Genomic DNA, 25,866 nt, shown 5'->3' with positions numbered 1-25,866 from the left:
CAATTTAATAGCTCTTGTTAAATTCAAAAGCGCAACCACAATGTGCATATATTGCTAATTAGCAATATTTGCACATGATGGTTGCAGTAATAATAGATGTGCAAATATTGCTTATTCACAATACCCACAATTATATCAACACACAAGAATTTTAACAAAAAAAGTGAAATTCACATTAAAAGAAAGAATTAAAAGCGGAACAATACTCTTCGAAACAGGTTGGGAAAAAATAAAAACAAAACACTCAAGATATAAAAACAATTTTCAAATTGTAAGCGTGTCACACAAATGCAAATTTATGAAATTCAAATAAAAGTTAAAAGCCTGTCACGATTAAGGATGTTCGAAATAATGGTGTAAAAGAAACGCACTTTAAAATTCTTTGAATATTTGAGTGCAAGCAGTTAATAAAAGTTCACTGACTCACAGGCATCGAATGAGGATAAAACGAACGCAAACCTCAATAAAATGAATAATTCACCTGATGTGTGAAAATCAAACATCTGATCAAATAAAGATTGAAAATCATTGTTTACAGTCAAGCATAGGAATTCAGTAGTTTAAATTTCGAAATAACAAAACGCTGTTTAAAAACATAATGAATTCAACAGTAAGATGATTACACAAAATTAGAAGAAACTAAACAACAAAGAAATATAATGAAAAATTCAATACGCATAAGAAAAAAACTATATTCCGCGGCAAATATTTATTAGTCGAAAAACTATATGGACCAGCCTACATCATAGTTAAAGTTGTAGTGGAACAAAGCAGTAATATTCCAATGCTTAAAAACAACATAGCCTAAATAATAAAACAGGTCCTACATGATAAAGCAGGGTCCTACTTTTTACAGATAAAAAATATTTTAAAGAGGTACATTTAAAAATACTTTTGTTGAACTACAAAAAAAGATAAAATTTTTTACAGGTACTTCTGAAATATATTGAAATAAAAGGTACTTTTCAATGATTTATATTTGACTACCACTTTAAGTAGAGTACAATTAAAGCTTTTAGCTGGAGAAGTAGGCAGCTTTGTATATACATATAATCTTTTTATGTTGGTTGTAATTAAACAAATACTATTTTTAGCTTGATGAAATACAGATAATAAAAAAAATTATTTATCTTTTTTTATTCAACAATAAATTTAAGTGTTAATTTTTTTATACAACAATAATTTCATAATAAATTAATAATTACAAAATACAGGGTCTGATAAAAATATTAAAAACACTTCTATACTAACTCTATGTAAACATTATTTCTTTTAGCTACAAATGCTTTGGAAGATTTTACTTGACATAACCGTCGGCATTATTTGAAAGATCATGCTTGAAGCCTTTAGGAATGATGCCATTTTTGCCCACGCTAAGATCGGATCGTCCAAAATGAGTGATGAAAGTTAATAAATTCTATCTAGTTTAAATATTAGCAATTCTGAAATCATTCCACAGGATAGCAATATTTATATAAGAATGTTTCTTTAATTATAGGTGTATTTCAAACGAAACCAGCTTTCAACTTCCTACGCTCATTTTGGTCGTTGCAAATTTTATATGGTTAAAAAGGACACCATTTCTAAAAGCTTCAAACACGATCTTTCAAATGGAAAGAGAACAAGTTTTGCCATGTAAAATCTTCCATACATTTGTTGCCAGAAGAAAAATTGTTTACATAGAGTTAATACAGAAGTGCTTCCATTATTTTTATCATATCAACCCAAGTATTTAGAAACTCACTTGCGTGCCTTCATTTAATTGTTTTATTGTTGTATAAAAAAATAGTTTGTTAAAGTGTTGTATAACAAACGATTATTAAACAGGTCTAAAAAAATTCGAAAAAAATATTACGAGAGAGAATTTTTAAATTATGTCTAAATAATTTTATAAACGAAACACTATTATAAAAACATCTAAAAAATTACTTCTAATGTTGAAATTTATAAGTTCTGCATAAGGAATTTATACAGCTTATTGTTTATAAAACTAATAATAAATTTAAAAAGGAAAAAAAAAAAGAACTGCTAGAAAGGACACTGATATAGAAATTCAAAATTCAAGAAAAAAAAAGTTCTTCAAAAGATGCTGTTAAGTAAATTTAGATATTTAGTATAATTTTAAAATAATCAAATAGTAAGCTTCAATTATTTTACGCAAATCGCAGTATGGTTTGGAATGTTCGGCAAATGAAAAATTAGAGGATTTCTTAACCCGCGAAATAAAAATAGTGTTAGTTTTTTAATTTTAATTTCTTTAGTTTTTCTTTTTATTTATTTCCTTTTAATATTTGTAGTTAAATTTAAAATTTTCCTTACGTAAATTAACTTTTGTTAGCTCGCGATTTTGTTCTAAATACTAACTTTGTAGCTCGTAGGTAATCGAAATTTTGCCACCTCTAAATTTTTAAGATCAATAACGAAAAGGCTATCGTGGCAAAATTAAATATATTCCACAGAAATGCATACTTATAATAATAAATAAACATATTCAACAGAACAATTCAGTACCTAAATAAGGAAACTGGAATATAATGAATAAGCAGCAACTTGATCAAGGATCAAAACACCAAGCGATAAATTGCAAATAAATTGCAGATCTTTCCTTATCAAGAGTTTGATTTAATACACACACAAAAAAAGAAGAAAACGATAATTACAGTGTCATAAAAGTTGACAAGAACTTTTTTTTTTTATCTTCAACATCCTAACTTGTAACCAAGCATGAGAACTCATCTGCTGTATTTAAAGTAACGAGAGTACAAGAGAAAACCTTTAGTTTCAAAATTGAATAATGGAAAGATGCATAAAGTGGGTGAGGTAGGAAAACAATCATGAAAATGATAGAGAGGTCGCGTGATCAACATCACAATAAAAACAAACCCGTAAATTCAAGTCAAGAAGGGGGAAAGAAAACCTTCCGTATGCGGTTACCAGGTGAAATCGGTGACCTCTCGAATCTTGACTCAAGCATAAGGGATTAGGGAACAATCACATATTGCGATGATGCCGATTATACTTAATTGTAATTGCCGTTTAACTCAATTTATTTTCTAACTCTCTAACTTAACGACGTTCATCAGAAAACATCAACTTGGCTTGAGCACAAAAAGCCCAACCAGTAAAGTATCTTTTAATTCGTAACAAAATGTTGCCTTTGCGAAATGTCACTTGGGAAAGAGTTTTGTATACGTATTAATTACAATTTTAGTAACAGAATAAACAGGTAGAACATAAATAATGATATTCAGGTAAGGAAGCTGTAAGCGTACGTTTATGATATTTTTTTTTGGTACTACTCATCTATTTCAGAGAACCGTAAAAAACTTATTGCCCTAATACTTATGTTCTGTTCTTACTGCCAGAGTAACAGGACTGTTTGCGCACCGAAAAAGTGAAAAAACTGGTAGTAAAACCATTATATCATCTTGCTTTCGGGAAAAATAAAAAGCCTTGGCTACCATGACCATTAAAAAGAACAGCGCATCTCTAAGACTGTAACCTCTGATGGAAAATAATTGTTAATTAGTCGCAGGCTTTTGTACCTCACATAAAAGATCCAAAATGAAATGGTTTTCATACTTGATATTTTTCTTTTTTTCCGGAATACAAACAGCCCTGCAGTAATATCTATTACCGCAATTAAGTCAGCATCGTTCGCGTCAACAATTGTTTGGCGATTTTTACAATAACTAAGTACCTATTTTTTTTAAAATTAAAATCGTGCGATGCCTTATAAATTATCGATATTACTTATAAATTGCGTTAAATTAAATTGCACGCATACCATGCACAACAAATATCGAATACATGATAATTACAGTGATCAATAAGGTAACGATAACAGTCGGAAACTACTATATCGTTATTATAATCGGTAACGTAATAATTAGCGCGGGTTGATATCACAATGATGATCGAAGATGATTAATATCGAATGATTAATCAATGATGATTATCAATGTATAATATCGAAACACCGAATATGATGATGTCGCGAATATTACCAATAACGATAATTATCTAATACGACACTATCGTGATAAATTTTATTTGGGTAATGGAAATATGGATAATGTAAAAATATTGTGAATCAGTTGAATTGAGAAATATACTTCCAATACTTAAAGCTTCCTCCTGACTATATATTGCGATAAAGTCATTCCTTTATCATCCAGCATTATGAAATACTGAATTAAGTAAATTTATGCATATCGAAAATAAATATGTTAGATCAGATAATGATGCATCGTTCGTTTTATTTTTAATTTACATATTTATTAATTACAAAAATAAAATGACCACAATACATATTTGCTATTATTTGATTTTTTTCATTGTATAGTCATACAACATTTTTACAACAACATGAGCATGTTAAAGTATTAACAGTTAATGAAAAATTAATTCACTGCGGTATTTATAATACTTAATTCAAATTAATTAATTCAAATAAAATTAATTTAAATATATTGATTCAAATATATTTTAAAAATGAATTCAAAATTAATTTAAATATATTTTGTTTCGAAAATTTCTTTTTAATTTGACGCATTTAAATGACATTAAAGTTGATTTAAATTTTTTTTTTTTTAAGAATCCTGTAATATCCTGTTTTTATATCACAATCCTTAGAAAAAATTAATTCAAACATATTTTATTTCGAATCTTTTTTCAATGTAACGCCTTTAAATGCTTTTAAATTTAATTAAATTTTTTATTAGAAGAATTCTGTAATATCCTGCTGTTTTTATATCACTTTCTTTCAAAAAATTAATCCAAACATATTTTATTTCGAAATTTTTTTTAATATCGCACATTTAAATACTTCTGAAGTTAGTTAAATTTTTTTCTTCCAAGTATCCTGTAATATCCTGCAGTTTTTATATCACTTTCCTTAGAAAAAATTAATCCAAACATATTTTATTTCGAACATTTTATTCAATATCACACATTTAAATACTTCTAAAGTTAGTTTAATTTATTATTATTTTTTTTAAGTATCCTATAATATCCTGCGGTTTTTATATCACTTTTTCCTAAGAAAAAATTCATTCAAACATATTTTATTTCGAACATTTATTTTTTTAGTTCGATTAATTTAAATATTTTTTAAATTAATTTAATTTTTCTTGTACTAAGAATCATTAAATATTCATTAATAAAATTCACTGACATAATAAAACTGGTTAAGTTTAGTTCATTGACGCAAATACTCGCAAACTTAATTCCAACACTGACCTCTCAACTGAAACGTGACTACAATTATGCATACTTCTTTTCGTTTTATTACAAATCAATGTAAATAATATAAATTTAAATCCTAACATCTAACTACGAATTGAAAAAAAAAAAATCATATCATCTTACGCATAATTGTTTCTTCTAAGTCCACTAACAGACATGTAAGTTTCAAACTAATTTATTCATACTTTTCGTAATGTTCCGCAAGTAGCTTTGGGCATTGACCTTCGCAGCACAATTAACATTTAACAACGTAATTATTCAAGTAACAAACGACCTCAAATAAAATAAAACCTATTTATACTAGTAATTTCATCACTTTATTTCAATGATATTTGCTAAACTAATCTTTAAGTCATCGTTAGCATTAACTTAAGGCTCCATTACTATTACTTTGCAGCGGCAACATTGTTGACTACCTTGTAGCATCACATCAGCGTCCTTTCATGGTAAACGAGATGGAATACTCGTTTGTTTTTGTTCTGTTTAAGAAAGGAAGGTCTACTGTGAAAGTGGAATATTTTTCATCTCTTTACGCTGATTCATCGTTATCAACACTGGTTAACTTTTCACTTTAAACTGTTCAATTTTATTTTTATAAATAAAAGTAAATAAATAAAATAAATAAATAAAAATAAATAAATAAAATAGCGGTAATGAATAAAATAAAAAAAACTTGGAAGTCTCTTGCTAATATTTTTTTCTGCTAGAAGAAATATGTTAATTTAATCATAAAGCTGTGCAAGTGAGCATAGTTGCCAACTTGTACGGTTGTTATTAAAATAATAAAGCAGGATTCTCCCTTGGCTTAAAAAAGTTTAGTACGACTAGGAGACAAACCTAGGTCATTTAATATATTTTTGAACACAGACCTATTAACATTAAAGTGGTATGCTTAAAAAAATTTTTTTTTGCAAGGCTTATAGCTTAAATCTGTTACCACTAGTAATTTCTTTTTAAAAACCAAAATGGATACTCTGAATGATAGGATGAATTTTCTTAGATTTATTAGAACATTTAGATTTAGGGCAATTTTGAAAACACCTAAAATAATAAGAGCTTAACTAGATACAGATGTTTACAGAATCTTATATGCAGATGCTTGCATTTTATTACTCAAACATTTTTTAAAAACTACAACAAGACAATTTTTATTTAAACTCTTAGAAAACATTTTTTTTTAAACTTTAACAAAAAATTTTTTGAACTTTAAGAAAACAATATTTTTTTTAAACTTTAACAAAACAGTGTTTTTTAACATGTTAACAAAAAATTTTTTTAAAATTTAAATAAAATAATTTTTTTAAACTTTAACAAAAAAAAATTTATATTTAATGAAACAATTTTTTAGAACCTCAACAGAGCAGTTATTTTAAACTTGAGAAACTAACATTAATCCATTACGCCATGAATGTTTCTACCACAAAATCCCAGTTTTAAAAACAGCCACACAGAAGAATAAGAAATGAATGCTAATTATAAAAATATAAAAGTTTCATTGAAGCAAGTCACAAATTACAGAAGAAAAAAAAATAAATCAATAAATTAATATATCAAACATAAATGAACAAAAGTATAATTATATTTTTAAGTAGGCAGATTATGAAGCAAAAAATTACTTAAACCATTTAGCTCTTTTTTGGTTTAAATGAATTTTACTTAATATCAAAGAGTAAAAGGTTCGATGATAATGTATTTAACTAGCGTACTTTGTTATTTTTTAAATATTACTTTAAAACAAAACTAATATTACACTCTAAGACCTATAATTTTTGAGAACTTGATAATGACATTAAATTTTTTTTAACGAAAAGTAAAATAAAAATGACAAACCTTGATGGAAAAAAAAACGAATTGTGATCGAAAAATAAAAGGATTAGGAATATAAGATTAAAAATGATAATGTTCATTTGTATAACATTTAAAAAAAAAAGGAAAAATTATTCTTTTGCCGCTTTGATAGAGATGTAAAATACGGTACTAAAATTTAGTTCTAAAAATTTAAGAACTATTTGGGAGTTAAAGATATGCTTTTTAAAATAAAAATGAAAAAGTGATAGCCAAATTTCCTTCATATTAATTATTTTCTGAAAGAACCATTAACATTGAACGTAATCATGCTAACTTCAGATTAATTTTAATAAAAACACGAATGATTTTAAGTTCTCATTAAGAGAATTTATAATACTGAAAAAGTAGTTATTAACCCGGGAAAATATCTACCGTACTTAATTATCTTATTTATAATTTGTCGTTTTATTGTTATAATTGTATTTTTAAATTAATTATGTTTTCATTTTTAATAGGCCAAATTAAAAAAAAAAGTGATAGGAGAATCGTTATACTTCTCACCAAAATTTAAGAAAAACACGATATTTTGACTACCACGATATCATGATTATACTGAAGGCATCACTTTGGTTGTTTTTAAAATTGAGTAAAAGCTAAAGCATAAATATTTTGTTACACATATTTTTTCCATTTTCTAATTTTTGACAATGCAATTCGGTAACTGTTTAACTTTTTTTTAACAATTTTATCGTTTTTTTTTTAAATAACAAAGACGTGGAGGGTTGGGGGAAGATGACCTCATTAATTTAAATTTTCTATAAGCCCCCTTCTATATTTCAGACAAACAGAATTTTTTTTATCAATCATTACCGATTTAAATTCATTAAAGGTAAAGACAAGAAAGAGATTTATCTTTTTACAAATGTTAAACAAACTTAAGATTTTTCTTTTAGTGATTGAAATTTAGAAAACTAGTGTGACTGTGTTTTTTAAGTATGTAATTGCTAAAAAATTGGACATTCACGCAAAATAATGCCCTCAATTATGAAAATATTAAAATTTTATAATTGAATTTTTGCATTTAACTGTGCTTAAATAAAAAGTAAAACAAAATTAATAAAACTAAAAACAATATTAACATAAAATTATGATACTACCGAAACGCAATTTCCAATGTGCTACGCTCGAATTCATTCACCTCGTTCGATGTTTGACTGGCGAATTTATCGTTAAACAATAATTACAAAATACCGATAAAGTGCACCTGCAAGTTGAAGCATCTGAAATTTTTAACAAATATACAACTCAGAAAGGCTCCTTAATTCTTTCGACGCAAAATGTTGTATCGTTTAGAGATAAAACCCGATAAGAATTTTAAGTTAGATAAATTCTTTTATGTTGTCAAGCCCAGAGTACAATGCACTTCGAACATAGAATTTTTTTTTATGTGTGTTCAGTTACATAGTAGAAAAAAACTATCGTTTTCATTTAACTGTTGATAAAGAAACGATTATACGCCTCTAAATATGTTTCGAATTGTTCTGGAATAGATTGTCAGGAAAAATGCTGTAATTTTAATATTATTTTTAAAGGTTAAAAATATTTAAACGATTATAAATATACATTAGTATGAGTACATAAAATTATACGAATACGTTTATTATTACATATAGATATTATATATACTTTCAACGTTACAAATAAACATAATATATACTTACAACATTACATATACGTTTTGTGATAAGTACATAGTAGAAAAAAACTATCGTTTTCATTTAACTGTTGATAAAGAAACGATTATACGCCTCTAAAAGTGTTTCGAATTGTTCTGGAATAGATCGTCAGCAAAAATGCTTTAATTTTAATATAGTTTTTAAAGGTTAAAAATATTTCAACGATTATAAATATACATTAGTATGAGTACATAAAATTATACGAATACGTTTATTATTACATATAGATATTATTTATACTTTCAACGTTGCATATAAATATAATATATACTTACAACATTGCATATACGTTTTGTGATAATTTTTAAATGTTAAATACATTGGTTTATTGGATTTGCAAGTGTGTGTGCTCAATTTAGGCTTATAAACCTTTGTCAAATAGAAGGACAGATAGCACAATACAGAGAAGGACAGCACGAAGATACATTCAGGGTAACAACGGGTTTCGAACCCGCTACCTCCACGCTTTGCACAGCGTTTAGCGGACGATACCACTCTGCCAGGGAGGCTCCAACGCTAAATATACTTAACGTTATAATGTTTGAAAGTTAAATATATTATGAATATACTTATATGATTACATATAGATGATATGAGTACATTTATGATTGCATACATGATGTAATATTATAAATATTTTTATGACTATATAGACCTGAAAATTTGAATTTTCAGTTAGCTGCCAGAGGCCAGTAGGCTTTAATAACTTAATAGTCACTTTTTCCTTAAATTTAATGAGTTAGTGACCGATATCGATAGGTTCATTTCGTTTAACAGTCACTTTTTTTTTTTTGCTTGGATTAACTTATATTTAAAAAAAATCATAATAGAAATAATCTACGTATATAAAAAGTTAATTCACCAATAAAAATAATATAAATATGTGAAACAATTTAGTTAAACAAACGACCTTTTAAGAAATTTATATAAAAATATTTGGAGAAAAAAAGCGCATTTAATGTATACTTTAGAACTTTGAAATACGTGAATTGTTAAGGAACTCTCCTTCCACATGAATCTTCTTCCTACAAATTGATGAATTCTGAAAAATCAAACTTTAGAACGGAGGCATGGAACAGTTTAAGGAAAATTCTGTTTTCCAGACTCTTTTTCCAGAATGATGTACTTCTATCATTAAACGATTTTTTGAAAGAAAAAAAAAAAACGACAGGAAAAAGTGACCAGTTGTCCATTCAAGTCGCCACTTTTTTCGTTGACTCGCCACATGGCGAGTAGCAAGTGGTTATTTTCAAATTTATTATTTTTTAATTACTTTTATGAATACACTGGGATATTTTATAAATACTCTTATACATCAGATGTATTTCATGAAAACTTTTATAAACACATATTTTAAGGCTATTCTTATGTTTACATAAAAAGAAAAAAAATTTAATTCATTTATGATAATTTCGATACATTAAATATACTTTTACAATTATAAATAAATGTTTTCATATGATTACACATATATTTCATGAATAGTTTATGTGCATATTTGATAAACATATATATCATGCTTATTTTTATGATTATTGATTATGATTTCAATTTTAATGAATGCTTTAATAATAGCCAAGAAATGAATATTATAATGAGATTAAAAGCATTAACGAGAGAGGAAAAAGAATACGTATTTATTTTATCAGATATCAAGAAAACTGATGCTATTAAATGAGAATAAATAATTGGTACAAATTATCACAGAAATGTTTTCAGCTTGTTAGGAATTAATAGAATTTTTTATTCTTGGGAAGAAAAAGAACGAAAAGAATGTAATAAGGCTGATAATTCTTGATTACGACATTGAAATAACATTCTGATTTGAAACTGACAAATCATGCTGATGAAAGGTCTTTTATTTGCCTTCACCTCTTTAGCCTTGTGATTTTAAGCTCAACTCATTACTCAAAGCGATTGAGTAGAGCTGATCAATATATCGTAAAATATCGATAGTTTAACGATAACGATATTTTCAAAAGTATTATCAGGATGCATAGTGAATACCACGTTTTATGAATAGAATCTACGATAATTTCTGACAAAGATAACATTATCAACGGCGATAAATATCGGGTTTCTTTTGACGATTCATACTTACGCAATTTCCCCAGTTCTCCAATTCATATCTATTCATAAAAAGAAATTTAACTTTCTTTTATTAAATATAAATCAAGTCACATTTTCGAATCGTTTGACAGTGCGCTTTTGGATAAAAGAAAACATCATAAATATGTGTTGTCTATTATGCTGCTTATTTGGGAAGCTTATGAAATGCCTATCTGGAAACAATATTAAGAAATATTTCGATGCAAAATTTTTAACTTTGGAAAAAGTGTGACTTTTTACTACACGGTCCTAAAGTCTTCCATCGATGTCTCATACTTAAAAATTTATATAAACTATTAATAATTAATAAAAATATAACTGACTGAAACATGACAAATTATAAAAATCATACGAACAGATTATTTTATTAAAAAAATAATACTAATAATAAATGAGAAAAAAAACTTAACATCGGCACAAAATTTTAACATTTATAACAACTAGGTTTAAAATTTCGGTTTACACTTCAAAACGTCACAGCTTTTATGAAAATTCTACTTGTTCGTTACTTCACTACCACTAGAAAAAAATTTTTTCACATTAACCTGTGGGATAATTATGCATCATAAAATTATTTAAACGTCATGATCATTTCACTTCAAATGTATCATTTTAATTCAAATGTTAATTCATAAAATATCCTACCACGATCATTCATACCATTGGGGTGTTTCCAAAACAATATTTCTCAGCGGTAATGAACTAAAGCAAAAATTTTTAAAACAAATCGAAAAAAAAAAAAAAATCGAATATCGAAACCAAAGAACAGGATCGTTTGTCATCATTAGAATGTCACGAGTGACTTAAAATGTAAGAAGTGGTAGAAACAGAATTCATTTTTATTTATTTAATACGTTCAATTGTTCAATCGAAACTACCACTATGACTTACATTGGAAATTATTCGTATATAATACTAAAACAATCTCTGCAGACACTTTTAATAATTAAATTGAAAAATTTAAAATAATTTTAAAAAAATTTTAAAATTTTTTTTTAAAAAATCTTCTAATTTTTACTTTTAAAAGATTTTTGCCTTTAATTAGTCATCATATTTTAAGTCGCCCGCAGCATCCCTGTCAATACGACCGGTTTAAATTAGTTCAATATAGAAGTCGACAAAATTCTTATATATAAATATATTAATACATTTTCTATGCTAACACTATGAAAACAGGCGACTTAAAATATAAGAAGTGGTACAAAGTCAATTCATTTTTATTTATTTAATATATTCAATTGTTCAATCGAAACTACCACTAGCGTACATTGGAAATTATTCGTATATAATGCTAAAACAATTTTAATAATTAACCTTAAAAAAAAAAGTTTAAAAAATCTTCTAATTTTAACTTCTAAAAGATTTTTACTTTTTATTAGTCACCATTTTTAAAGTCGCCCGTAGCATCCCTCTCAAGAGAACCGGTTAAATTAGTTCAATGTAGAAGCCGACAAAATTCTTATATATAAATATTTTCTATGCTACCACTGTAAAAACTTTTTCTGAAACTACCCAGATTCCATCGCAGTAAGACTAATGTTAGCGAAAAATCACCGACCTCCAGTCGAAGTTTCCACGTTTGTATTAGACCTTGAAGAAAACTATACCCTAAAGAAGGAGACAACCCCCTAACGGTAGTGCTGGGTAAAAGAGGCGCCAAGCCGGCACCGTAAAGTGGTTCTTCTCTTCCTGGTCTCTCCTCTCCACTCCAACCCACCCCTTCTATCTCCATGGCTTCATCCCTTTGTGTATTCGAATCGCGTTCTGGACGACCCCCGTTGCGCCCTCCCTCTATTCCAGTGTTTATCACGTTCTTTCTTCCTTTCCTTGATATTTCATAGGGACCAAATTTTATTCCCCATGAACAGTAGTATTTTTGAGATGTAATTAATCTTCGATATTGCCTACAGCACACCAGTTATGCTAAAATATTGTTCTGATAAGTTTTTCTCTCTTCTGTGCTCGTCCTTATTGTTCGTGTTGAGTATTAATTGCCGCCAACTGAATCAAAAGTAACGTAGTTTTCGAGAAGTAAATTTGGCGACGGATTTATCACACTTGGCACCATCAACAAAAATAACGAATTGCGATGAGTCCAGTTAACCTAATTTTACCCTTCGCTTCATGTCATTTGATAAACAGTATTCTTGATGGAACGAAGCGTGAAAATAAGGGCTTTATCAAATTTTGTTTTTATTTATTTATTATTATTTTTTTTTAGGAATTTGTAACTGGAATGTATTTTTCTTCTGTCTGGATAAGTTCCTCGGAGAGATTTATACAAATTACGAACGCTGGTGAAATTCAAAACTGATTCAGTGGTATCGTGTCGCTAATTTATTTAACTAGACTGACTGAAAGGGAACAAAAAGTCACCATAAATTAATTTAAAACAAAAAGAGTATTGATTAGTTAAGATAAATAAAAAAAAATTTTTAAGTAAATGTTGGTGTGAATTTTTTTTTTTTAACCCTTAGTCAAAATAAAGCAAGCAGCGTTTGATTTCTTAACCCCTGAATAATTAACAATAATAAATTTTTTTTTGAAAAAAAAAAAAAAAAACTTAAATCTCAATAGAGTTGCATGTAAGATTTTATTACTTTTTAAAAAATTTACACTTGGCCCTACAGTTTTCAAAAAGATAAAGACTAATACCGCAATTATTTTGTTTATAAAATTTATCTTTAAGAAAGACGTTATTTAAATTTCATACACTTATTTTTTTTAAAACTAAAGTGATAGTTAATACTGGAAACTAGCCAACAAGTCTAAGCCTGATTTTTCAATCACTTTATTTAAAATAAATAAATAAATACCCTCCAGCAAAAGTAATGTATTCACAATATGATAAATTACAATTTCATAGCTGCGAAAGAATTTTGCGTAAAATTTTAGTTTTTCATTTAAATTGGTGGTAATCCGAATCTTATTTACCAAAATATCTATATAAATATATAGGAAATAAACTTGGGTGTTAAAACTGACCATATGAATTCTTAAAATTAAAGTGAAATTGAAACCAACAAAATTTCCAATAGTCGTATAAAGCACTTGTCACTATTTTTTTAAAACTGTGGCAACCATTAATATAAGAAAGATCGCATTAACGCTTGCTTAACAAAATACTCAAACTAAAAACAAACGAAACACGCACTCTATTTTTTTGTATAAATTGACTTAAAAACTCAATTGATAACTAAAAAATTTCACTACACCAGAAATTTAAATTTATCAAGTGTTATTATTTTATTAAACGAAACGTAAAAACTCTATTTTGTTTCCCAACGATTAATTTAATGCCAAACTTTCTTTTTTCTCCTGAAATTTAAAGGCTAAAGTAGCATCAACATAATTTAGATTTTTGTGCACAGGTTAAATACCTTAAATAAAAGCTGTAAACACAGAAAACAAATACAAGTATTTTTTAATGTAAGAAAACCATTTTTCAAAAAGATAAAAAATGATATAACAATTATTTAATTATTCAAAATAATCCAAGAAAAGAAGTCTTACGTGTCTATCACAATATTTATAATAGGTTTGGATTTGAAATCTCTAAGCCTACAGTATTGAAACTAAAATGTAACGAACATAAGGAAATATTCAATTTAAGCATATCTATGCAATTAAAATGCTCATAGAGGCACAACTCACATCTCACTTTACTTCTAAAATTAGTTTTAGATTAGTTTTTGAGTTTAAACTAGATTCACCAATTCAGAAGCTATACAATAAATCATGGTCTAATGTCTATTCCATGCATTCAGACATGACAGATTTCAAATACACGAGTCGTGTAGATTTGTCCATTTATTAAAAATTTACATTTGTCATATGTAAGTAAAGTGACATATTTTTACAGACATTCGAAATTTTCAATCGGAAATATAGAAAGCAAATTTAGTTATAGCTCGCACGTTTAATTGTTTTGTAAATCTATCTTTAAATTTCTTTTTAAAATGTGTATTATAGGAGAAAAATGGAATTCTATTAACAATTACTTTGATTAATTAAACTGATTTCATTCAAAATTGTCTTTTGTAGCTCTAATTTTAAAACTTTCGTTTTGGGAAAAATCTGGCGATAAAAAAAAAATTAGTAATTAAAGTAAACAAATATTTACTAAATGTGCAAAAATGTAAAAATAAAAATATGCACTGAATATTATAATCACTTTGTTATACTTTTATGTTATTTTTATTCTTTTATGTAAATAAATTCCAGAAAAAATTTTGTGTTTTGCTTCATAATCATGTCTAATTTTCATTTTTTTCTACACAAAAATTTTTATAATTTTCCTTTTATATATTTATGCAAAACATTTCAGTATTTTACTATACATTCGTGTGAAAATTTCCTGCACGCAACTGCAATTTTAAAAACCACAAACACTTGACCAAAACGTAACGCAGTTCACTTAAAGATTTTTAAACGTTATTTTCAATAAATATCGAACCAGACAATTTTATTCCAAGTAATACTTAGTTACAAATCTAAGCGATCTGAAAACAAAATGCACATAAATAAAACAACTGTCTGCCTCCGTATAACTAATATAATTTTCGAAGGCATAAAATTTAGATGAAAAACAAAAATTCCAACGATTTATCACGAAGCAGTTGACAGAACAACAAAAAAAACTTATTCTTCTTTGCTACAATTGTGAACCGATTAGTCACGAAGGATGGAATTCTGGCCTGACTGATTTTTCTTATTCTGTAAATGTATCTTCCCTGCAAGCATCATTTAGTTAAGGAAAAGCTTTTTTTAACATGGGTTACCCCAGAAATAGAATTACTTTTCCTTCACATCTATATTTACGGCGATGGAAAAAGACTTGATATCGCCAAGATAGGTAGCGCTAATAAATCATCGTAACAGTTCGTTCAGTTTTGATTCGTATTTACGACTCTAAACGGAATCGTTCAGATGGTAATGCGAGAGTTTATATTTTATTGTTCGGTGCGTTGGCGGAAATTGATTTTAAAAGTGTTATGTTAAAACGATGTCGTTTTAGTACTCATTTAATTCACTTCAATTTACAAGCGACTTAAACATTTATTAATAATTCTTTATTTAGCTTAAAGATAAAGATCCTTATACACCCACGTATAATGAATGATACGACATCAAAATTATTTTATTATTAATTTTCCGAAGACTCCAACTACTACGGATTATCTGTAGATGTAGTAAATTTTTTTTCAAGTGGTAGCGAGGATAATGTTTTTATTTTATTTTAATAAATTTAAAATTAAAAGAATTTGGTCCATTACTAAGCATAAGTAATTTAAACAGATGCATATAAGGGCATACAGAAGAATGCTTCAAAAAAATTCACAATAACCTTATATAGTTAGAGTTTCTGTGTTTTTAAAGAAACATGCTCTCTAACTTATATGAATTTTTAAAAGGATTCACAAAATAAAACCAATAAAGAATCGGTTTGCCTCTTTTAATAAGAGGATGCGAGATTAAAGTTTTATAATTAATTAAAAATAATTAAATAACGCTTAGTACCGTATTAGCACCTTGCGCTATCGTTTAAATACGGGTCACCCCTTTTTTTTAAATTATATTTTTTGGAATATTATTTAAAAAGTTGCTGGTTCAATTCTGAATTTCTGAAGGAAATCTTTTGTGTTTACAACAATGTAAGAAAAAAAATATTTGAAAAAATATTTTTAAAAAAAGAAAAAGATTAATCTTTTTTAAAAAAAATCTAAATTGTATTTAGTTCTAAAACGAATATTTAGTTGTATTAAATGCAAATGGATTATCACTCTTTAAAAAACTATTTGTTTTCATATCGCTACACTATAATTATAAATACATGTTATCACATTATACAATTACATATTGTACAATATGATAATACATATGATATGATATATCATTACATATATCATACATTATTATCACATATATCATACATTATATCATACATATCATCACATATATCATACATTATTATCACACTCTTATACATTTCCTTTTAATATCATTTAAACTAAAGTTATTAAACCAGCACGCTAACTTAATAGCTAGTAATTAATTAATATGGACTTTATGTAATAAAAAAAAAGTTTTATCATTTACATTAAAAAAAGTTAATTAAAATTGATATCCATTAAGACTTCTGATTTATTTATTATTTTCGTTAAATTGTATTCCAAATAATTAGTGTACCACAAAACATATAATTACTAAATTTAAACTAGTTATATTTAAAACATATACGTAAAATATGTAATACTTTAATTTGATTTATTAATTATATTTAAAAGTTAAACAATAAAACAATACGTACTGCAGTTAAATGCAATTATATTTAAAACTTTTACAATAAAAAACATAATAATAATAAAACTTATACGATAAAAAAAAAAAAAATAATGACTAAATTCTTCTCCCGATTTAGTAATTATGATTCTTACAACTCCATCCCAATAAATTACTATACCACGAGACACATAATAATACCTGAATTAGAATTAATTACATAAAAAACCTCTGCAATAAAGAACGTAACTTAATTTGAATTAATTATGCTTAAAACCCGGTGTGAAAGACTTTTAATAGAAAATTAAAAAAAAACATACAGAATTGATTTTATGTAACAGTCTAACGAATTTATGTAACACTGTCGAAATTTTGGAACAGATTGAAGTTAATGTTACTAGGTCAGACGAAGGGAAATAAACTTAAGTAAAAAAAAAAAAAAAAATTGAAATGGAAAAAAAAATTAAGACGAAGGAAGAAGACCTTACCTAGGCAAGGTGTTTGACCTCTTAGAATAAACCTCTTTGCATCCTTTTCAATGCCATGATGGAAGAAGAAAAAAAAAAGTGGTGCCCCAAAAAAAAGGAGTAAAAAAAAATTCTCCACTGTGAACCTATTTTTTTCTTTAACAAAAAAGTTCTAATACTTTGGGGTGAAGGATTTGAACTTAATATTTTCTTAACCCCGGAAGTCGCTCTTCAGAATAACCCGGTAAGAAGAACCGTAAGAACAGGGTGAAGAAACGGGCGAGAAAATCAGTTTCCAGGTTACAGAAAGAAAAAAAAAAATTTTTTTTTATAATATCAATTTCAATTTTTTTCAGTCACGCCTCAGTCCTTTTTATTTAAGGCCGCTTACCTCTGATATTCTAAGCCATTTTCGAATTTTTAAAATACTGCATAAAAATAAATAGTTACATATTTTGAATGGTTAACGTAATTTTTTGTAAAATTGATTTTTTTTAAAATGGAGTTTAAGCATATTAAAAACTTTTAAATGAAAATAAATTTGTTTCGACTTATTTTAAAGTAGACTAGGCGTAGTAGAGGTTAAAGTAGATTAATAAACTTGGGATTTTGCTATATTCTTTTTTAGAAGTATGCATTGTAACGGTAAATAAGTTGAATAATAATACATTTTTTTTAAATGAATTTAGTTGTTACTAATTTTTACTTTTGCAGTGTTTTCATAGTTAAACTGAAAAATAAATTGGGGCATGAAAAGGTATTATGTGTTTCTCCTTAATGCAATGACTCAAAAAGTGGTCGATACTTATAAAATAATTTCTAGTACATAGATGCCAGATCTATGTACTTGTATTATACTTTTATTATCGATATGTAAAATAGAACTATCGTGTGTTCGAAAAAGACATAGTTACATTAAATTCCTTTTATTTATTTATTTATTCTTATTTATTTATTTTTTTAAAACAAACTAGCACAAATAAGTTTTAACATATTTTTTGCGAGGAGCAGACGCAGAAAATAATTTTGACGCTTCAATAGTAACCCATTTTTTTGATTTTTTTTATCAAAAAATCATGAGTTTTGTTAGCTAAAAATTAATTAAAAAATAATATTTACATCTTCTTATGATTTTAAAAAAATTTATTATAAATTTATAATGGCGGGTACAAATATTTTGTTTAAATATTTTAAATGTTAATAATAAAACCATGTTACTACCACTATTTATTAGAAAAAATTATTTATAAATATTGACAAAAAAATGATTAATGCTCGGCATTATTATGAACATTATGGTGAGGCATATTCAATTACTTCGCCTGATTTCTTTTTAAATCAACGGAAGAGCGGGGCGTGTGAGAAAAATAATGATTCCCAAGTGAAAAATAAAGAAGAAATCCACAAAGGACAATTGAATATCTTATCAACTTGTGCAGTGGACTCCCATTCCTTATTATCTCCAACTTATGTAGGAGTAGAATCCAAAACTACCCATCAATTGAAAAGACTTTAGATAATTATAGGAAAAACTTTAACCCATGAAAGATTTCGAAGTGATAAATTGAATGATAAGCTTTACTCAAAGTGAAATGGAAAATTATCAACATTTGTATTCAGCAAGGTAAATGTAAAATAGTAATTTATTCTTTTCAGCTATAAGAGTTCTTTAAATGAAGTATTCAATATTTGTTTCGTCACTGAACAAAAAATATAAAGGCCATTTTAATTTTCATGTTTTAGCTACCACATTAATAACTCATTTGAATTTAAATATTAAAATATAAATTTCTAAATTATAAATATATTAAGGTATATTAAGGGAGTCGATGGATTTCATAAACGATTTTATTTCAGATTGTTTTATTAGAACATTGTTTTGTACAAATAAAAAAATATTTCTAAAAAAAAAACTTAGTAAACTCCCGATAATATGGTATTCAATAACTATCGCATATTCAAAAACTAAAGTAATATTATCGCATTTATTAAGTATCGCTATCGGCAATAATAGTAATATTAATAAATTCCATTTTTATCGCTGTCAATTATGCTCACGATATCGTAATCTACACGATATCTTAGAAATGTATTTTAAAATACCTTTATCGCGACATAAAAAAATTAAATTAACAATAAAATTATTTTCAATAATGCAAAAAAAACCGCTTTTGTGAAGGCGTTTCATTAAGTTATTATTATTTGTTCAGTTCTTTAATTTATTATTAATTATTGTTAAAACAAATATTAAATTAAATTAATTTCAAAAGCAATAAATTATAATTAAAATTAATAATAATTTATTAAATTTCTAGTCATTTTTTAATAATTCAATTTATTATTAATTATAATTAAAACTAAAAATAAATTAAATTTAATAAGTTTTTAAATTTTATTAATTCTTTAATTTGTTATTAATTAATATTAAAATTAATAATAATTTATTGAATTTTTAATCTTTAAATTATTTATTAATTTATCACTAATAAGTTATTTTTTAAAATTATCGTTCGCATATTAAAGAGATTGAAGCTTGTTTACATAAAAATTCAATAGAAATCCAATACTCAGTGAAAAGGTAGTTCTCCAAAAGAACCCTTTTCACCGTTTCAAATGTTTACCGTTCACTCACCGTGAGAAATAAAAATTGTCGTAAACTTCCGGTAGACGCAAAAACATTTGTAAGTAAATAATATTGGCGCAACTAAAAGTTTCCAGAAGAGAAAGGTAAACTGAAACGAAGGAAATGCTTGTAATATGATTCGTCGTTAGAATGGAATTTCTTTATGGAGCAATTGGCGGGAAAATTTCAACTAGCGGATTAAATCAATTTTTTAAATATAATATCCTTCTAGTATTTAGAGAGAAAAAATTATTTTTTACTTATTTTTATGAAAACATTCTAGTCTGTATGCATTAAAAGAGTGTTTTAAAGTATTTATGTTTAAATTGAGTTGCTAGATATCTTTTTATTTTCAGTCGCAGTTGCCACCCTATAATATCAAAATTTTGGGTGACCTTTGTTTCGCTTTAGTTAATTCACGGACTAAGAAACTATTAAGTTTTGTTTGTGTCAAAGAATAGAGTTTATGAATAAATAGAAATAAGTTTTTAAGAATAAGTGGTAGTTAATAGATATAATAAAATAATTTTTTGTCTGAGAAGGTAGATACTCTGCAGATAGAATAATATAAATCTATATTGTTAATATATTAGGCTGACTAAGATTTTTCAGCTTTTCTTAGATAAAATAAATAAGTGTACAACTATTTCCTTAAAAAATATCCTATATCTGACAACTTGTACGGTCGAAAATGAATATTTTGCTCAGTGGTATCAAGCAACATTTATGTTTCGATATCTTTATTGGCAAATAAATTTAAAAAGAAATTGCTTTCGTCCGATTAGTTAAATGACAATGCATCTGAGTGTTAGTTAGGCTTAGTTTTTAGAGTAATCTTTCTATTTCATTTATTTTAGGTTCATTTAAAAATTTTTTTTGCTACAATAGTACAAGTTTTTTAGCTTTGCTATCCTATGATATCCTATCCGATGTACCCAATTAAACAAGTGATTGATATCTATATTCTTTTTAATATGAACATATCTGTCAATTTTTGCACTTTTCGTGTCAGAATTTTTCTCGTGAAGAAAAATAACAAACTGAAACAAGAGCACAAAATTTTTAAAATTTTCGCGGTGCTTATAAAAATATTGCACAAATGTCTTTAATGTGTATATGAATTGCATCGTGCTGGTATTATCTATCTATCATCATCGTATCAGTTTCATTTCAAATCGAACTTATTAAACTAGGAAACAAACATTAAGCATAAACTTACTATAGCTTAAAAATTCTTCAGAAGAAAAAAAAAAGGTTACAGCAGCTGCGTAAAGGATGAGCAAGCGCTACCTTTAAAAACCCGCAAACTACCACTGATTATTTATTCAAAGAAACTCAGCATCAAAAATATCGTATAGATTCAAAAATAAAGTTTTTTCGTCAAACTACTAAGTTATAATCTCACTAAGAGCAAAAAACATTTGCAAATGTATTCGAATATTGAATCATATTACAACATCGAAGTAGCTTAACCTTTTCGGGACGGACAAGTTATAAATGTATTCGTACGGAATCACTATCAGGATAGTAAAAAATAAAAAGTGGTAGCTTAAGATTGGGCATAGCTGGTTTGACAGACTTATTTTTGCTCTCACTTTAAATCTATTGTAACACATCCGATCCTAGTGAGTTAAAACTGTAAGTATACAATTTTTAATTCGAACTAAGTATTGGTGAATTAAATAAAGCAAACTATTACTACCCCGCCCACAAATAAATTACTATAAAAAATAGTTTGGCTACCAGTTTTATCTTTTTTTACCCTGATTATCGACACCCTGAGAATGACTCTGCCGTCTCGAAGAGGTTTTAAACCAATAACCTATTGGCGAAATGCCAGTCTTTCTGCTAATAGAGTTTCTAATGGAAAATAATGGAGAAACTATTTAACTGGATTTATATAAATACTCAAACAAATAAATCTATGAAGCAAATTTAAATTGCTACCAGTTTTTGAAATAAATTATTTTTTAGTGATGTAACAATAAAAACATCAACTGCGGTTGAAATTAATATTTTTTTACTCTGGTAAGTTTCCCGTTGAATGTTTATAACTTCAATATAGAGTGAAAACGCTAGCACAAATAGGAATATTAAATAGAGAAAAATTAAAAATTCGTTGCAAGAGCTATTACAGCATGAAATTTTAAGAATCTTGGTTTCAGATCTTGAGAGATAGAAAGAAATAATTTTAAAACTAATCTTTGATGAGTAAAATTCAATTTCTACAATTATAGTGGTAGCTAACACAAATTGGTGTGCTCATAAATTAAATCTAAATTTCATAATCAATTTCTTCCTTAATACTCATTATTCACTTAGATATAATAAACGGGTTGAATGCCATATTTTTGGTAGATATGAAGGCGTTTAAATATTTTTATTTATTTCTATGAGACTGTCACGATTGGGATATTTTTAGTACTGAATTGAAATGCAAATTAAACTATTTTTTTTAAAGTTAAATAAACCTTAATAGGTGACAAATTAATGATCGAAATAAAGAATCCAGTTTTTTTGTTTTTAGAAATATAACAATGTTTACAAAAATTCTGTTAAAGATTTCCTTCATAACTTAATGAAAATAAAATCACATTAAATAGATTATTTTATACTAAGCGCTGTACATAAACTGTAATTATTTTCAAAAGAATATGATTTTTGTTAAAAATGATTTTTTTTTAAGGATATGAGAATGTTTTCCTCACCTTGCAAACATGTGAAAACATTAAAAATGCATAATGAAAATACAACTCGCCAACTTTATATTATCCCTCTGATCTGCCGATAATTTTCTATTCTTCCTATAATTGCCAATAATTTCCAGCAACGATTCATAAATTCAATTTGTAAACAAAAAGACAATTACTTCAAGAAATAAATGAATTAAAAGTGATTTTTAGAGAATTTTCGAGGTGGTTAAAAAATGCTTTCAAAATAAAAACTTGCAATTTTTTATCCTATTAAAAAAAAATTAACTCCTATGCAGTTGCGCCCAAACATAATTAGCGGGCATAATTAACAAAAGATCTTACATAACGTAACGCATTTCGACTTTCGAATTATTTGAAATTTTTAAAATCTCCGTGATTAACTAAGAAGACAGTGGATTTTGAATTGAGCTTTCCTAAATAAGTGATAAATATTTTGCAATTTGCTTATGATTAAAAAAAAAAAAAAAATCAAGATGCCAGATTCAGGAACAGAGAGGCCCAGCCAAATTTATACCTTGTATGTAAAAGTGGAAGAAATAAAAAAGTTGACAAATCGATTTTTTTTTTTTTGTTGCTATTATTGATTAAATTTTAGTCGGGATAAAGGTAATTTAAATACATTTTGTTTACATTCTCAATGAAAAAAAAAATGTTTTCTTATCACTAAACTTTAAGTGTGCAATTAGCAATATTAAATAGATTTTTTTTAATACGGAGAGGTGGTAAAAACCGCAATGTAGGAAAAAAAAGTTATAAATATTTTTCAAAAAAAAAAATAATAATAATTAAAAAAAAAAAAAAAAAAATTCTCGTGGCGAGTAAGTACACGTTAGTCGTCAGTATTTCATGAAAAATTAGTCAGGATATTCGTCAGTTTGCAAAGGTCAAACCCACAATTTATTTATCAAGCACATAAAAGCTACGATGTAAAGTTATTTACTATGTTTAAATATTCATTTCTCAGTAACATTAAGAGAAATGTAGACAACAGTTTCGCAAACAATGTCTGTAGTACCGACAGTGTCTGTCATACCGGCGATGTTTACAGTTCACGAGATCAAAGTAGCAATAATCAAATTTAATTGATAAAAAATATGTCGCTTATCCAAACGTTTAAATAATTACATTTTTTTTAACCCTGATGATAATCGAAACTGTTCAAGTGGACAAAGATCAAGGAAACAAAATGTTTTAATAAATTACTATTGACTAAAAATATTTATAAAATAAATATCTAGATGAACTGGATTTCTAAAACTGACTTGAAATTCGAGACGATAAAATTTACGTAAACCTAATATTTTTGTCACCACTTTTTAAGTTTTTCTAGATTGTGGGCCACCTGATAATAACGTATGTCCTAAACTTCCCCAGGTATTGTATTGAAGTTTAATACGGGCAGCAAAATTTTTACAAGATTTGTATTTAATAGGAAATATCCAACTTATTCGAAAAATGCTATAAGAATTTTCTGTTTGTGAACTTCGATTAGAAAAATTTGTAAACTATACGAATGCCGACTTGTTTGTGAAATCTACTCTAATAGTCGTACTAGTTGTTAACTACAAGAACAACTTTGTAAACTATAAGAATGACAACTTATTTGAGAACTACTATAAAAACAAATTTACAAACTGTAAGAATAGCGACTTATTTGTGAACTACTATTAGAATAACTTTGTGAACTATAAGGACAACTGGTTTGCAAACTACTATAAGAACAACTTGTTTGAGAACTACAATAAGAAGAACTTAAGAGAAATTTGAGAAAACCACGCAAATAAATCGTTCGCTACAGGAACAACTTCGTGAACTATTAGAATAACAAGTTATTTGGGAAGTACTGTAAGAATAATTTTATGACTGACCTTTGATGGATCCAGTGGATGTTTGAGGCTGAGCCACCTCCACCTTCCCGAAGCTGGTAGTACACCAAGACATTTGAAGCACCATTCGAATATTTCCGAGAAATTCACTTTATTTGTTTGTCTTAGATTAGAACACTTTACAAACACCAAACAATGAACCCGCGATGCAAAATCCCAGAGATGATGAGAGGATGCTAAATCGGGATGGTCCACAGGAAACCGTCCTCAAACTTTGTCACTCCAAAGTTTGCGAACTTTATCGTCTTTTACCCTGGCCCCATGCCATTAGAGCAGCCAAGTTTTAATCCAACACAGTACTTGGGATGCCGATAAAACACACGCGGAGGAAAAGAGTATAGATGTTCGATAAAAGCACTGTTTACAAGGAAGGAGTTAGGCTTAAAGGGACGTTGAGCCCGAATGAGAGGCATGCATACAGAATTTTAGGAGAAGTTGAGTATCCTATCCCACCTGTTTCGCTGGTTGTACCGTTATGTGGAGTGGGAAAAAGTCATACAACGAAGTTCGCGAGCAGGCTTAGGGCTGGTTTGCCTTCTCATTTCTCTTGCTTTACTTCCGCTACCGGGTTTGGGTGAAAGAGCGCCAAGATACCGTCGCCAAGCTCTCCTCCCTCTTTTACAGCTACGGAGTTGTTTGTTTACAGTTGCGGGCCATGCTCTTCGATGTCTTTTTTTTTTTATTTCTTTTATTCTTGGTGTGGGGGTTAGGGTGAGGTGAGCGCCGCATTATTTTTTTTCTTTTAAATTGCTAGGGTGGGGGTGTTGCTAGAGTTGCGATTCAGTTGTTGGAACGATTGTTCGAGCTGTGTTATTGTAGCATAAAAATTATGCGTGGATGAAACGTTTTGAAATAATAATGCAAATATTGTTGGAGAATTTAATGTACATTTTATTACAATAGAATATGATGAAAAGCACCCTTTTTATTTTTTATTAATCTTGATTGTTTTTAAAAATATATTTATTAAATTTATTTTAGTTGAAATATAGTAAATAAATAATTTATTTTAAA

The 25,866-nt window shown here is 27.1% G+C and overlaps 1 protein-coding gene across 2 annotated transcripts in view; it reads right to left on the bottom strand.

Moving 5' to 3' along the window:
* Positions 1–25,494, bottom strand: part of LOC107438298 (Hormone receptor 3) — a 111,889-nt gene extending 86,395 nt beyond the window's left edge. The window contains exon 1 of one of the 2 annotated variants that reach the window (XM_043046612.2): positions 24,835–25,494. In XM_043046612.2, the coding sequence (XP_042902546.1) occupies positions 24,835–24,919 (85 nt within the window). In that variant the 5' untranslated portion in view covers positions 24,920–25,494. Of the gene's footprint in view, positions 1–8,192; positions 8,315–24,834 lie in introns of those variants that run through there. The other variant, XM_043046613.2, reaches the window with a different exon arrangement.
* Between the last annotated feature and the right edge of the window lie 372 nt (positions 25,495–25,866).

Source organism: Parasteatoda tepidariorum, chromosome 1 (assembly GCF_043381705.1).
Source record: "Parasteatoda tepidariorum isolate YZ-2023 chromosome 1, CAS_Ptep_4.0, whole genome shotgun sequence".
Classification (NCBI taxonomy): Eukaryota; Metazoa; Arthropoda; class Arachnida; order Araneae; family Theridiidae; genus Parasteatoda; species Parasteatoda tepidariorum.
Note: the sequence above shows the minus strand (reverse complement) of the source record. Positions and strands in the feature narration are given on the sequence as shown.